A 14,869-nucleotide genomic window follows, 5' to 3' on the forward strand; every position below is an offset into this window, starting at 1 on the left:
ATGCTGGAGTCAATTATAAAAGAGGAAATTACGACACATTTGGATAGCAGTAGAAGGATCAGTCCGAGTCAGCATGGATTTGTGAAGGGAAAATCATGCTTGACTAATCTTCTGGAGTTTTTTGAGGATGTAACTATGAAAATGGACAAGGGAGAGCCAGTGGATGTAGTGTACCTGGACTTCCAGAAAGCTTTTGATAAAGTCCCACATAGGAGATTAGTGGGCAAAATTAGGACACATGGTATTGGGGGCAGAGTACTGACATGGATTGAAAATTGGCTGGCTGACAGGAAACAAAGAGTAGTGATTAACGGGTCCCTTTCGGAATGGCAGGCTGTGACCAGTGGGGTACCGCAAGGATCGGTGCTGGGACCGCAGCTGTTTACAATATACATTAATGATTTAGATGAAGGGATTAAAAGTAACATTAGCAAATTTGCTGATGACACAAAGCTGGGTGGCAGTGTGAAATGTCAGGAGAATGTTATGAGAATGCAGGGTGACTTGGACAGGTTGGATGAGTGGGCAAATGTATGGCAGATGCAGTTTAATGTGGATAAATGTGAGGTTATCCACTTTGGTGGCAAGAACAGGAAGGCAGATTACTATCTAAATGGAGTCAAGTTAGGAAAAGGGGAAGTACAACAAGATCTAGGTGTTCTTGTACATCAGTCAATGAAAGCAAGCATGCAGGTACAGCAGACAGTGAAGAAAGCTAATGGCATACTGGCCTTTATAACAAGAGGAATTGAGAATAGGAGTAAAGAGGTCCTTTTGCAGCTGTACAGGGCCCTGGTGAGACCCCACCTGGAGTATTGTGTGCAGTTTTGGTCTCCAAATTTGAGGAAGGACATTCTTGCTATTGAGGGAGTGCAGCGTAGATTCACAAGGTTAATTCCTGGAATGGCGGGACTGTCGTATGTTGAAAGATTGGAGCGACTGGGCTTGTATACACTGGAATTTAGAAGGATGAGAGGGGATCTGATTGAAACATATAAGATTATTAAGGTATTGGACACGCTGGAGGCAGGAAGCATGTTCCCACTGATGGGTGAGTCCAGAACTAGAGGCCACAGTTTAAGAATAAGGGGTAGGCCATTTAGAACAGAGAGGCAGAAAAACTTTTTCACCCAGAGAGTGGTGGATACGTGGAATGCTCTGCCCCAGAAGGCAGTGGAGGCCAAGTCTCTGGATGCATTCAAGTGAGAGTTAGATAGAGCTCTTATAGATAGCAGGGTCAAGGGAAATGGGGAGAGGGCAGGAACGGGGTACTGATTGTGTATGATCAGCCATGATCACAGTGAATGGTGGTGCTGGCTAGAAGGGCCGAATGGCCTACTCCTGCACCTACTGTCTATTGGATGGCTATGGTCTTGGTGTGGGTTGGTGGGACTAGGCAGAGTAACAGGTGGAATCATATCAGGCATGATATTACTGATTTGTTGTGTCGTGGCAATTCAGAGCAATACACAAAATGACTGTAAATTACAATAAGGAATGTATTTCTAAAAAATAAATATGTAGTGTAAAATAGTGAGGTTGGTTCATTGTCCATTCAGAAATCTGTTGGCAGAGACTAGATGAGCTGAAGAGCCTGTTTCTGTGCTGCAGCACTCTGTGACTATGGAGGGGTGGGGGAGTGTCAGGGTGAGACTTGGCAGCTTCAAAGTTCATGGTTTAAGATGGCACTGATGATGCCCGGCACTACTTATCAGTGACAACTACTAAATAACTTATTAATAACATCTGATTAATAACAATCAACGTTAACAGTGGAAAAGCGAGCGGAGGCGAGAAATAGTCAAGGAAAGTGGAGGTGGAGACGGGGTCAGAGCAGGGTCATGGCATCCCCGAGGGCGAGGAAAGTCCTCATGTCTGATCAATTTCAGCACTAGGACTGGTACGGGCTGAATTCCAGACCCCAGAGCGGTTTGAACAAGCAGATGTTTGGACGATTTAAACACCAAGCCAGATTGAAAAGGTCAGGATGTCAGGACCGGAGGCGAGGTGAGGGCCGGTTCTGCTCAGTGTTCCACGACGTTTACTTGGCTCTGTGCTGAACTGAGGCTGTCGCCTGCTCCAGCTGCAGTGATGCCTGGCTTTGTGTCTTTTGTAAAATATTCGTTCCTCAGTTGCATTGATGCATTGTTTTTACCTTATAAATGCAGATTGTTGTAACTTTAGGCCTGCTTTCTTTAATTCTTTTTTTCCTATTTAATCTTGGGTCCCTCAAAAGCCTTAAAACTAGGTCAATGTAAGAGCTGTAATCTATATCCGGGTGTTGCTGTTAACTGCCTGCCAAGCAGCTGCTGGACACTGCATCCCTTTGCTGAGGGTTTAACTGTTCTCATTCCCTAGGCACTGACACACAGACCCATTTAAAGCAGAGATTGATTGTTTCTTGAATAGTCAGGGCATCAAAGTTTACAGGAGAAGGCAGGAGAATGGGGTTGATGGGGATAATAAATCAGCCATGATGGAATGGCAGAGCAGACTCGATTGAACGAATGGCCTAATTCTGCTCCTATATCTTATGGTCTCATGGTCTCATTAATTGCAGATCTGTGGAGGAAGCTTTAAAGCACAAAATTCAAATTGCATATTTTGGAGGTAATTTCATTGATTTGACATCAGAAGTGGAGATGCCTAGTACACCCTAGGTAGTGTTGAAATGGTGCCAGAAGTTTAAAAAAGCGCAGGAAAATGTTCTGTCTTTGATCCAGTTTAACTGTATCTACACCTGCAAATTTTATTTTTGACTTGTTTTTTTATTTGGTTTAATAAATAAATGATGATCTTCACAAAGCGATGCCTCAAGAAGGCAGCATCCAACATTAATGACCATCACCCAGGACATACCCTCTTCTCATTGCTACCATCAGCGAGTAGGTACAGGAGCCTGAAGACACACACTCAACATTTTAGGAATGGCTTCTTCCTCTCTGCCATCAGATTTCTGACTGGACCATAAAAACTTCTTGCTCTCTTTTCGCACTACTTATTGTTTCATGTATATTTCTTATTGTAATTTATAGTATTTTTTTCTGCATTGCACTGTACTGCTGCAAAACAGCAAATTTCATGATATATGACAGTGATAATAAACAGATTCTGATTCATCTCCCTGCATTTTTCCCACTAATTTCATCTCCTTCACAGTACGTTGCATCTTTTCCCAGCTATTGTTCCCTTCTTGCCATTTCAGAGTCAGATTCAGGTTTATTATCAGTGACATTAGGCGTGAAATGTGTTGTTTTGTGGAAGCAGTAGAGTGCAGTTATAACAAGTTACTGTAAGAATATATAAAAGTAAATAGTGAAAGCTATACATAAAGAAAGCCTGACATAGTGAGGTAGTGTTCATGGGTTCATGGACTGTTCAGAAATCTGCTGGCAGAGGGGAAGAAGTTGTTCCTGAGATGCTGAGTGTGGGTCTTAATAGTCCTGTACCACCTCCCTGATGGTAGTAATGAGAAGAGGACATTTCCAGTATGCTGAGGGCCCTAAGACCATAGACATTGGAGTAGAATTAAGCCATAGGGCCCATCGAGTTTGCTCCGACATTTGATCAGGGCTGATCCATTTCTCTTTCAACCCCATTCTCCTGCCTTCTCCCAGTGACTTCTCACATCCCAACTTCTCAAGAATCTATTAACCTCTGCCTTAAGTACGTTCAATGACCGCATGTGGCAACACATTCCATAGATTCACTGCCTTCTGCTAAAGAAATTCCTCCTCATCGCCGTTCTAAATGAAGTCCCTCTACTCTGAGGTTGTGCCCTGTGGTCCTAGACTCCCCCACTATAGGAAGCATCTTCTCCACAGCCATTCTATCTAGGCACTTCAACATGCGATAAGGTTCAGTGAGGTCCCCCCATCATTCTTCTGAATTCCAGTGAGTGCAGGCCCAGAGCCACCAAACGCTCCTCATATGATAACTGAGTGATTCTCTCTGACTATGGTATCCACTTATGTAGACTTCATGTTCTCTCCAGCTGTCTGTTCAGCTGCTGCAATCTTAATGTCATTGAGATTCCCACAGATTTGTTAACAGCTTCAAACAAAGCTTTATTTTATGTGGTCTTCAGAGGATCGGTTGAGTGATTATTCAATAAGTGCTCAAACACAAAAGTGTTATTGAAAGAGCTGGGATTGTCTCAGTAAACAAAGGTTTTTGTCACAGATACAACAGAATATCGGGGTCCCTGCCTTCCCAATGAGGCAGAACACACATTGCATCCATTAAATGAAAGTTATTACAAGTCTACAAAAGCCTGGCTTACCGGCAAAGAGTTTTAGAGAGCCCAGGTTCAGGAACAGTTATTACCATCGGGCTCCTGGACCAGTGTGGATAACTTCACTCACCTCAACTCTGAACTGATTCCACAACCTATGGACTCACTTTCAAAGGCTCTAAAATTCATGTTCTCAGTATTACTTATTTATTTGTCTAATTATTTATTTACCTGTTTACACAATTTGTCTTCTTTTGCACATTGGTTGTTTATTGGTCTCTGTGCGTAGTTTTTCATTGATTCTGTTGTACTTCTTTGTTCTACTGGGAATGCCTGCAAGAAAATGAGTCTCACAGTAGTATATGGTGACACATACATATTTTAATAATAAACTGACTTTAAACTTTGAACAATCCAAACTGAAGCTCATGCTCTCTTCTCGCTGTTGATATCGAGAAGGAGGTACACCACCAGTTTCAGTAACAGTTATTACCCCTCAACCATCAGGAAGGAGGTACAGGAGCCTCAGGTCCCACATCACCAGGTTCAGGAACAGTTATTACCCCTCAACCATCAGGAAGGAGGTACAGGAGCCTCAGGTCCCACATCACCAGGTTCAGGAACAGTTATTACCCCTCAACCATCAGGAAGGAGGTACAGGAGCCTCAGGCCCCACAACAACAGGTTCAGGAACAGTTATTACCCCTCAACCATCAGGAAGGAGGTACAGGAGCCTCAGGTCCCACACCACCAGGTTCAGGAACAGTTATTACCCCTCAACCACCAGGCTCCTGAACCAGTGCAGTTAACTTCACTCACCTCAACACAGCTGATTCCACAATCTGCGGTCTCACTTTAAAGGACTCTACAAGTTAAGTCAAGTCACTTTTATTGTCATTTCGACCATAACTGCTGGTACAGTACATAGTAAAAATAAGACAACATTTTTCAGGACCATGGTGTTACATGACACTGTACAAAAACTACACTGAACTACGTAAAAAAACAACTCATTCCCTCAGTACTTGTTATTTTTTTATTTGCACAATTTGTCTTCTTTTGTACATGGTTTGTCAGGCTTTCTTTATGTATAGTTTTCATAAATACTGGTGCATCTATTTATTTTCCTGATGGCTGCAGCAAGGAATGAGCATGTCTTGGGTGGTTGGGGGACCCTGATGATGGATGCTGCTTTCCTGCAACACTCCATGTAGACGTACTCAGTGATGGGGAGGGCTTTACCTGTGATGGACCGGACCATATCTACTACTTTTTGTAGGATTTTCATTCAAGGGCATTGGTGTTTCCATACCAGACTGTAATACAGGCAGTCAATATATATTCTCCACTAAACATCTATAGGAGCTTGTCTTAAGTTTTAGATGTCATGCTGAATCTCCGCAAACTCCTAAGGTAGTGGTGATTTCTCCTTGGTGACCTGAGTAAAGTTTACCCCTTAAAAACTGTCACGAAACAAAATCAATTTACTTGATTGCTGTGCCTAGGAACTTCAAGATCAAAGCATATTTATTATCAAAAAATGTATAAATTATACAATGAGATTTGTCTGCACAGAGGCAGCCACAAAGCAAGAATCCCAACAAACACAATTAAAACGAAAGAAAGACCAAAAACATAGAAAAAGAAAAAAGTAACATATCATGCAAACAATAGAAGCAAGCCAGCGGTATTCCAAACCAGACTGAGGTCCCAGATCTGCTCCTGGAGCAGCTGGAGCAGGACCAAGCCCTGGTTCCAGTTTATCACACCAGCAGGACAAAAACACACTGCAGCTGGATGAGTTCACAGTCTCGGTGCTGGGAAGAAAGGGATGAGCATTCATGGGAGAGCCAGCAAAATCAGTCCAACCCTCACCTCAGTTCCCAGCACTCGGGCTTCCAAGCTATTTGTGCCAACATTTAAATTGTCTGAGTCCTGCGTTGTGTCTCACTCTAAGACCTGGACCCCAGCACCACGATATGCTTGGGCCGCCCAGCCCGAAGTTGTTCTCGGTGCTTGGAGCGATCGAAATTTAATCCCAAGTCAGGCGGACGGGCATCGAAACTCTTCCGTGTTGACTCCTGTCCAAAATGCTCAGTCCATCTCCAGTAGCAAAATGAACTCCATCTGCGAAACCGGCTCAAACACATTCCACCTCACCATGCACGACTCATCTCCCGAAGCAGCCTCACCTCCGCCCGCCTCCTCACTGTCTATAGTGATAGTTCACCACCATTTGCTTCAGAAAGGATGTTATAAGTAATGTTTTTAGTTGAATCTCTTGCCTTTTAATCTTCCAGTAAGCTGGTGCACATCTTCGGTAGCACCATCTTAAATCAGAACTTGATGTGAAAGATGAAAGGAAAGATTAAAGATTAGCTTTATTTGTCACATTTACATTGAAACATTGGAACATCCGGTGAAGTATTTCGTCACAGTCCGAGGATGTGCTGAGGGCAGCTTACAAATGTTGCCATTTTTTGGCACCAACACAGCGTGCCCACAACTTACTAATAACCCTTGTGTCTTTGGAATGTGGCAGGAAACCTGCGCTTCTGGCACCAACATAGTGAGCCCACAACTTAATAGCCCTAACTCATACGTCTTTGGAATGTGGGAGGAAAGTGGAGCACCCGGAGGAAATCCACACGGCCACAGGAAGAATGTAAAACTCCTCACAGAATTGAACCCCAATCTCTGGCACTGTCAAGCTCCTGTGCCACACTTTTCCTCTGAGATGGATGTAAAGTATCCCATAACACTGATTTGTCCCTGGTAATCTGGGTAAAATTTACCCCTTAACCAGTGTCACTAAACAAAACTACAAACCCCATTTCCAGAAAAGTTGGGATATTTTCCAAAATGCAATAAAAACAATAATCTGTGATATGTTAATTCACATGAACCTTTATTTAACTGACAAAAGTACAAAGAAAAGATTTTCAATAGTTTTACTGACCAACTTAATTGTATTTTGTAAATATACACAAATTTAGAATTTGATGGCTGCAACACACTCAACAAAAGTTGGGACAGAGTTAAAATAAGATTGAAAAGTGCGCAGAATATTCAAGTAACACCGGTTTGGGAGACTCCACATTAAGCAGGCTAATTGGTAGCAGGTGAGGTATCATGACTGGGTGTAAAAGTAGCGTCCATCAAAGGCTCAGTCTTTGCAAGCAAGGATGGGTCGTGGCTCACCCCTTTGTGCCAAAATTAGTGAGAGAATTGTTAGTTCAAAAGGAACATTTCCCAAAGCAAGATTGCAGAGAATTTAGGTCTTTCAACATCTACTGTACATAATATTGTGAAAAGATTCAGAGAATTCAGAGACATCTCAGTGCGTAAAGGGCAAGGTCGGAAACCACTGTTGAATGCGTGTGATCTTCGAGCCCTCAGGTGGCACTGCCTAAGAAACCATCATGCTACTGTGACAATTATAGCCACCTGGGCTCGGGAGTACTTCGGAAAACCATTGTCACTTAACACAGTCCGTCGCTGCATCCAGAAATGCAGCTTGAAACTGTATTACGCAAGGAGGAAGCCACACATCAACTCTATGCAGAAACGCCGGCGAGTTCTCTGGGCCGAGCTCATTTCAGATGGACTGAAAGACTGTGGAACCGTGTACTGTGGTCAGATGAGTCCACATTTCAGCTAGTTTTCGGAAAAAACGGGCGTCGAGTTCTCCGTGCCAAAGATGAAAACGACCATCCTGATTGTTGTCAGCGAAAGGTACAAAAGCCAGCATCTGTGATGGTGTGGGGGTGCATCAGTGTCCACGGCATGGGTGAATTGCATGTATGTGAAGGTACCGTTGACTCTGAGGCATATATTAGGATTTTAGAGAGACATATGTTGCAACCAAGGCGACGTCCCTTCCCAGGACGTCCATGCTTATTTCAGCAGGACAATGCCAGACCACATTCTGCACGGGCTACAACAGCGTGGCTTTGTAGACACAGAGTGCGTGTGCTTGACTGGCCTGCTGCCAGTCCAGATCTATCTCCTATTGAAAATGTATGGCGCATCATGAAGAGGAGAATCAGACAACGGAGACCACGGACTGTTGAGTGGCTGAGGTCTTATATCAAGCAAGAATGGACAAAGTTTCCAATTGCAAATCTACTACAATTAGTATCCTCAGTTCCAAAACGATTAAAAAGTGTTATTAAAAGGAAAGGTGATGTAACACAATGGTAAACATGCCTCTGTCCCAACTTTTGTTGAGTGTGTTGCAGCCATCAAATTCTAAATTTGTGTATATTTACAAAATACAATTAAGTTGGTAAGTAAAACTATTGAAAATCTTTTCTTTGTACTTTTGTCAGTTAAATAAAGGTTCATGTGAATTAACATATCACAGATTTTTGTTTTTATTGCATTTTGGAAAATATCCCAACTTTTCTGGAAATGGGGTTTGTACATTACCTGATTGCTTTGATATTTGATATGAACTAATTTGCTACCATGTTGCCTTCATTTTTTTTATTTCGCTAAGGACTTCATTGGTTGTGGTGTTTGGGATGCAAGGCTATCTATTAGCTGCTTTTTAGAAATAGAGATCTTAATTGAAGGAATGAAAGAAGCCACATTTCTCCCTTTTGGTTCTGCAGGGGTTAAGCATAAGTAGGATAATTGAGAAAGATCTGTTTTGACAGAGAAGCCAGGAATAGTTTATCATGAGTGTACAGTAAATATTGCATGCCCTGGTAACTCAACAGGAGAAGTGCTGACTTTTCAGCACAGAGAACACTGGCACATGTCTCGTACACACTCGGTGGCCACTTTGTTATGTACAGGAGTGAAACCCGGTCTGGTCTTCTGCTGTAGCCCATCTACTTCAAGGATCAACATATGGTTATTTGAGTTACTGTTGCCTTCCTGTCAGTTTGAACTGGAATGGTCATTTTCCTCTGACCTCTCTCAGTAACAGGGCAGTTCACCCACAGAACTGTTGCTCATTGGATGTTTTTTGTTTCTTGCTCTGTTCTCTAGAGACTGTTGTGTGTGAAAATCCCAGGAGATCAGCAGTTTCTGAGATACTCAGACCACCCCATCTGGCACCAATGGTCATTCCATGGTCAAAGTCACTTAGATCACATTTCTTGAACTGAACCTCTTGACCATGTTTGCATGCCTTTATGCATTGAGTTGTTGCCACGTGATTAGCTGATTAAATATTTGCATTAACGAGCAGGGTTACATGTGTGTCTAATAACATGGCCACTAAGTGTGTGTTACCCCTATTTTCTGTCCTCTGGTATACACTTCACACTAGTGTGGATCGGCCCGCTGTTAGATGGGGCTCAGATCCAACCTGGCATCTTTGAGACCATAAGACATGGGAGCAGAATTAGGCCATTCAGCCCATCAAGCCTGCTTTGCCTTTGAATTAGTACTGGAATGCCACTTCTGAGGTAATCAGGTTTACTGACATATGTTGTGAAATTTGTTGTTTTTTAATTGTATTTATTTATTGAGATACAGCACAGAACAGGCCTTTCCAGCTCTTTGAGGAATCTAGTTATGCTAAAGCTGTGCTCACCCATTTTTGAAAAATGTTTGGGTTGGTAGATTAATTGGCTCCACTGTATAGCCATAGTGTGTAGCTGTGTAGTTGAGACCTACCAAATATTGAGAAGCCCGGATAGAGTGGACATGGAGAGGAAATTTCCGATCATGGGGGAGTCTAGAACCAGAGGGCAATGCCTCAGAATAGGACACCTCTTTAGAAGAGATGAGGAGGAATTTCTTTAGCCAGGTGAATCTGTAGAATTCATTGCAACACACGACTGTGGAAGCCAAGTCATTGGGTCTATTTAAAGCAGAGGTTGATAAGTTCCTAGTTGGTCACGGTGTTAAAGACTACTGGGGAGAAGGCAGGAGAATGAGGTTGAGAGGGAAAATCAATCAGCCATGATTGAACGGTGGAGCAGTTTCAATGGACCGAATGACTGCTTCTGTGTCTTATGGTCTTGTGGAATCTGGGGGAATGTGGAGAGAACTAACAATGTGTTTGCTGTAAAAGGAGGTTTTCATGGCCAGCATAACTTGGTGGGCTGATTGGACTCTTTCTATGCTGAATGACTCCCAAGAGCTTGGTGATGAAGCAGAACTTGAGGTAAAGAGGAGAGGGTGATGTGGCAGGAGAGGAGAATCAAGGTGAGGTGAGATGATTAAAGAGACAGGGAATAGGCAAATGAGCTGGGGATCTGACGGATGCTTGGAGACAAGGAATTCAAGTTGGTGAGCACTAGGAGGCAGGTGAAATCAATCCACAGTGACAGGCAGGTTAGTTATGCGTGTACATCCATGCTTTCAGCAGTAATGCGATTATAGACAGGGTGAGCTACCTCTGTGTTCAGTGGAGTCTGAGTTATGTAAAATCCACACAGGCAGCAGGAAGATCTTTCAGCCAGAAACCACAAGTGTGACTTAAAATATTAAAAAATAATTTTCATTCATTAACTTCTTTATCTATGATTGGTAACCTGCTCGGGCATTCTGGAACTGTGCCTAGACAGCTCAGACCAAGAGGAGGAATTTCTTTAGCCAGATGGTGGAGAATCTGTGGAATTCATTGCCACAAGTGGCTGTGGAGACCAGGTCATTGAGTATACTTAAAGCAGAGGTTGATAGGTTCTTGATTAGTCAGGGTATGTAAGGTTACGGGTGACGGCAGAAGGATGTGGTTGAGACGGATAATAAATCAGCCGTGATGGAATGGTAGAGCAGACTAATTCTGGTCTTACGATTATATTCCATCTCTTTGCAGTCCAGCACTCACAATCATAAAGGGAGCTGCATCACTGCATGATATGGAAACTGTACTGCAGCGGACAGGAGGGCTCTACAACGGGTAGTCAAAACTGCCCGACACCTCACTGGTACCAGCAGACCTGCCAGAAAGGTGCCAGTAAAAGGCCAGCAATGTCATGAAGGATCTCACCCACCCTGCTCATGGACTGTTTGTCCCACATCCGTGCCAGGACCACCAGACTCAAAAGCAATTACTTGCCCCCAAGCTGATCAACACCTCCACCCATTAACCCACCACTACGCGCACATCACCTTATGTACATATCTTTGTATGTAACAGTTACTTGTTCGTGGTGCTTTGCTATTTATATTTCTTATACATCCCTTGGGTGTTAACGCAAATGGCACATTTCACCGTATGCTTCAATGGACGTGGCAAAGGAATCTGAATGCCTTATATCTAACCCATTCTCTCTGGAACCGACCTCAATCCAAACACACAGGCGGAAACTTGACTCGTGGCAACTGCTTCATTTGGACGAGGTTTTCGGTGAAGTATAGCAAGACTGAAAGGTGGTTGGGATCAAACCCTCCCCCCCACAAGGGCTAGTGACCCACCCTGCAAACCACCACTTCCAAAAGCTCCCTTCTGGAAAGTGTTATAGGGCTACTAGAACAAAAGCTTCAAATTTCCAAGCAAATTTATTTTCAAAGTACATATATGTCACTATATACAATCCTGAGATTCATTTTCTTGTGGGCATACCCAGTAAATCTATAGAGTAATAACCATAACAGAATCAATGAAAGACTGCACCAACTAGGGCATTCAACCAGAGTGCAAAACACAACAAGTTGTGCAAATACAAGAATGAATAAATAGATAGTAAATAATAAATAAACAAACAAACAATAAATATTGAGAACATGAGACGAGGAGTCCTTGAAAGTGAGTCCATTGTTGTGGGACCATTTCAATGATGGGGCAAGTGAAGTTATCACTTTTGGTTCAGGAGCCTGATGGTTGAAGGGTAATAACTGTTCCTGAACCTAGTGGTGTGGGTTGTGAGGCTACTGTACCCTCTTCCTGATGGTTGAAGAGTAATAACTGTTCTTGAACCTGGTGGTGTGGGTTGTGAGGCTACTGTACCCTCTTCCTGATGGTTGAAGAGTAATAACTGTTCTTGAACCTGGTGGTGTGGGTTCTGAGGCTCCTGTACCTCCTTCCCGATGGTTGAGGGGTAATAACTGTTCTTGAACTTAGTGGTGTGGATTTTGAGGATCCTGTACCTCCTTCCTGATGGTTGAGGGGTAATAACTGTTCTTGAATTTAGTGGTGTGGGTCGTGAAGCTCCTGTACCTCCTTCCTGATGCCAGCAGCAAGAAGGGAGCATAGTCTGGTTTCGTACCCCCAGAATGGTTAATCTGATCAGCCATTCTAGTTAGCCTCCCCAACCTCCTCTATCTATTACCTCGACACTGCACTGTACTGTAAATACCTCAAGCAACATTTTATAATGCTATTTATATTGCAAATACTCACTGGTATTTATGTATTTATGCATATTTTATTCCATATTCATATTTTAACCACTAACGTTATTTTATATACTACTTTATGCATTATAATTGTCGAATGTTGCATGTCACGCCCTGACCAACACAACACAGCAAATTCCAAATACATTTTATATTTGATTTTGATTCTTTATTTTGAAGATATAGCGTGGAGTAGGACCTTCTGGCCCTTCGAGCTGCGCTGCCCAGCAACCCCTGACAACCCTTGAGTTAACCCTAACAGGACAATGACTGTGGAAGGAAGCTGGAGCACCTGGAGAAAATCCATGCATTTCAACATATAGATTCCTTGCAGAGGACACTGGGATTGAATGTCAAACTCCAATACCCCGAACTGTAATAGCATTGTGCTAACCGTTATGCTCCCATGGCACCCCATTTCTACATGTAAATGTATATGACAAATAAAGTTGATCTTTAGTAACACACACAGAATGCTGCAGGAACTCAGCAGGTCAGGCAGCATCTGGGAAGGGAATAAAGAGTCAATGTTTCGAGCCGAGGCCCTTCATCAAAGTTCATCCAGAAATTTGTGTGTGTGTATTACTCTGGATTTCCAGCATCTGTAGAAGCTCTTGTATTTAAAGTTGATCCGTGATCCTTGAAGTGACGTCCACTTGGTCTAACTTACCTCTCTCTCCTTATCTTTTTTGCATACAGACTCGGAGTCCCAGACATTCCCAGAGCCAGCAGTCAGGACTGGCGGACCAGGCAGCCAAGCTTCCATTCGCTTCAGCAGAGTCTTTGGAAACCATGTCGGAGGCAGAGGTTCCCATCGGATTCACTCGATCTAATCGCTTCCGACAGAGCCTGCCTCTGTCCAGGTCCACAAGTCAGGCCAAGCTCCGGTCACCAGGTAGGATGTGTAGGATGGAGAGAATGCTATAAAACTCTGGTTCGACTACCCTAGCATTGTTGTGCTCAGCTCTGGTCAACTCATTATAGGAAGGATGTAGAGACGTTAGAGAGGGTGCAGAGGAGATTTACTAGGATGATGCCTGGATTGGAGAGCATGTCTCATGAGGAGAGTTTGAGTGAACTAGGGCTTTTCTCTTTGGAGCAAAAGAAGATGAGAGTTGACTTAATCGTGGTGTATAAGATGGCAAAAGACATTGATTGAGTGGATAGCCAGAGATATTTTCCCAGAGTGGAAATAGCTAATATGAGGGGGACAATATTTTAAGGTGACTGGGGCAAAGTATAGTAAGGGTGTCAGAGGTAGGCTTTTTCACAGTGGAGGTGTGTTAAATATGCGAGAACATGTCTTATGAGGAAGCTTTGTGCGAGCTGGGACTTTTCTCTTTGGAGTGAAGGAAGTTGAAAGGTGACTTGATGGAAGTGTACAAAATGATAAGAGGCATAGATCAAGGGGACAACCAGTGCCTTTTTGCAGGGTAACAATGGCTAATACCAGGGGACATCTTTGTTAAGCTTTGTGGAGGAAAGCGTAGGGTGGGGATGTCATTTTAACACAGAGAGTGGTGGGTACCTGAAATGAACACTGGGGGTGATGGAAGGGTAATGCAGGGAGGAATCCAGTACAGATTTATAAGAATGATACGAGGTTTTAGAGGTTAAGTTATCTTGCAGGAGCATGCCTTGCTTTGTTTGGTGCAGCAAACTGGGAGGTAAACAGATCATCGTCATTATGTGCCGAGCCATATGATGTGGGCATTCACGGTCCATGACCATGATTGCTCTTGATTGCAAATTTTTCTCCAGAAGAGGTTTTGCCATTGCCTTCTTCTGGGCAGTGTCTTTACGAGACGGGTGATCCCAGCCATTATCAATACTCTTCAGAGATTGTCTGCCTGGTGTCAGTGGTCACATCACCAGGACTTGTGATCTGCACCGGCTGCTCGTACGACCGTCCACCGCCTGCTCCCATGGCTTCACCTGACCCTGATTGTGTGTGGGGGGGGGGGGGGCTAAGCAGGTGCTACACTTTGCCTGTGGGTGACCTACAGGCTAGCGGAGGGAAGGATCGCCTTTGGTAGAAGTGTATCTCCATCCCGCCACCCAAACAGATCAAGGTAGTTAAAACATTAAACTTTGATTCAACATTTAAAGTAAATTTATAATCAAAGCATGTATATGCCACCATATACAACCTTGAGATTCATTTTCTAGCGGGGATTTACAGGAAAATAGAAAAATACAATAGAATTTATGAAACACTATTCATAAACAAAGACTGATAAACATCCAATGTGCAGAAGAGGACAAATTGTGCAAATAGAAAATAAATAATATTGTGAACTTAGAGACCTTGAACATGAGTCTGTAGATTATGGA

General features: G+C 43.3%; 1 protein-coding gene across 9 annotated transcripts in view; it reads left to right on the plus strand.

Annotated features, from left to right (window-relative positions):
* The window catches only part of LOC132384983 (SRC kinase signaling inhibitor 1-like), a 498,151-nt gene that overhangs the window by 380,168 nt on the left and 103,114 nt on the right, over positions 1-14,869 (plus strand). For all 9 annotated transcript variants that reach the window (XM_059956694.1, XM_059956688.1, XM_059956692.1 and 6 more), the window contains one exon: positions 13,235-13,430. In XM_059956694.1, the coding sequence (XP_059812677.1) occupies positions 13,235-13,430 (196 nt within the window). The remainder of the gene's footprint in view (positions 1-13,234; positions 13,431-14,869) is intronic.

The sequence above is a fragment of the Hypanus sabinus genome, chromosome X1, assembly GCF_030144855.1.
Source record: "Hypanus sabinus isolate sHypSab1 chromosome X1, sHypSab1.hap1, whole genome shotgun sequence".
Classification (NCBI taxonomy): domain Eukaryota; kingdom Metazoa; phylum Chordata; class Chondrichthyes; order Myliobatiformes; family Dasyatidae; genus Hypanus; species Hypanus sabinus.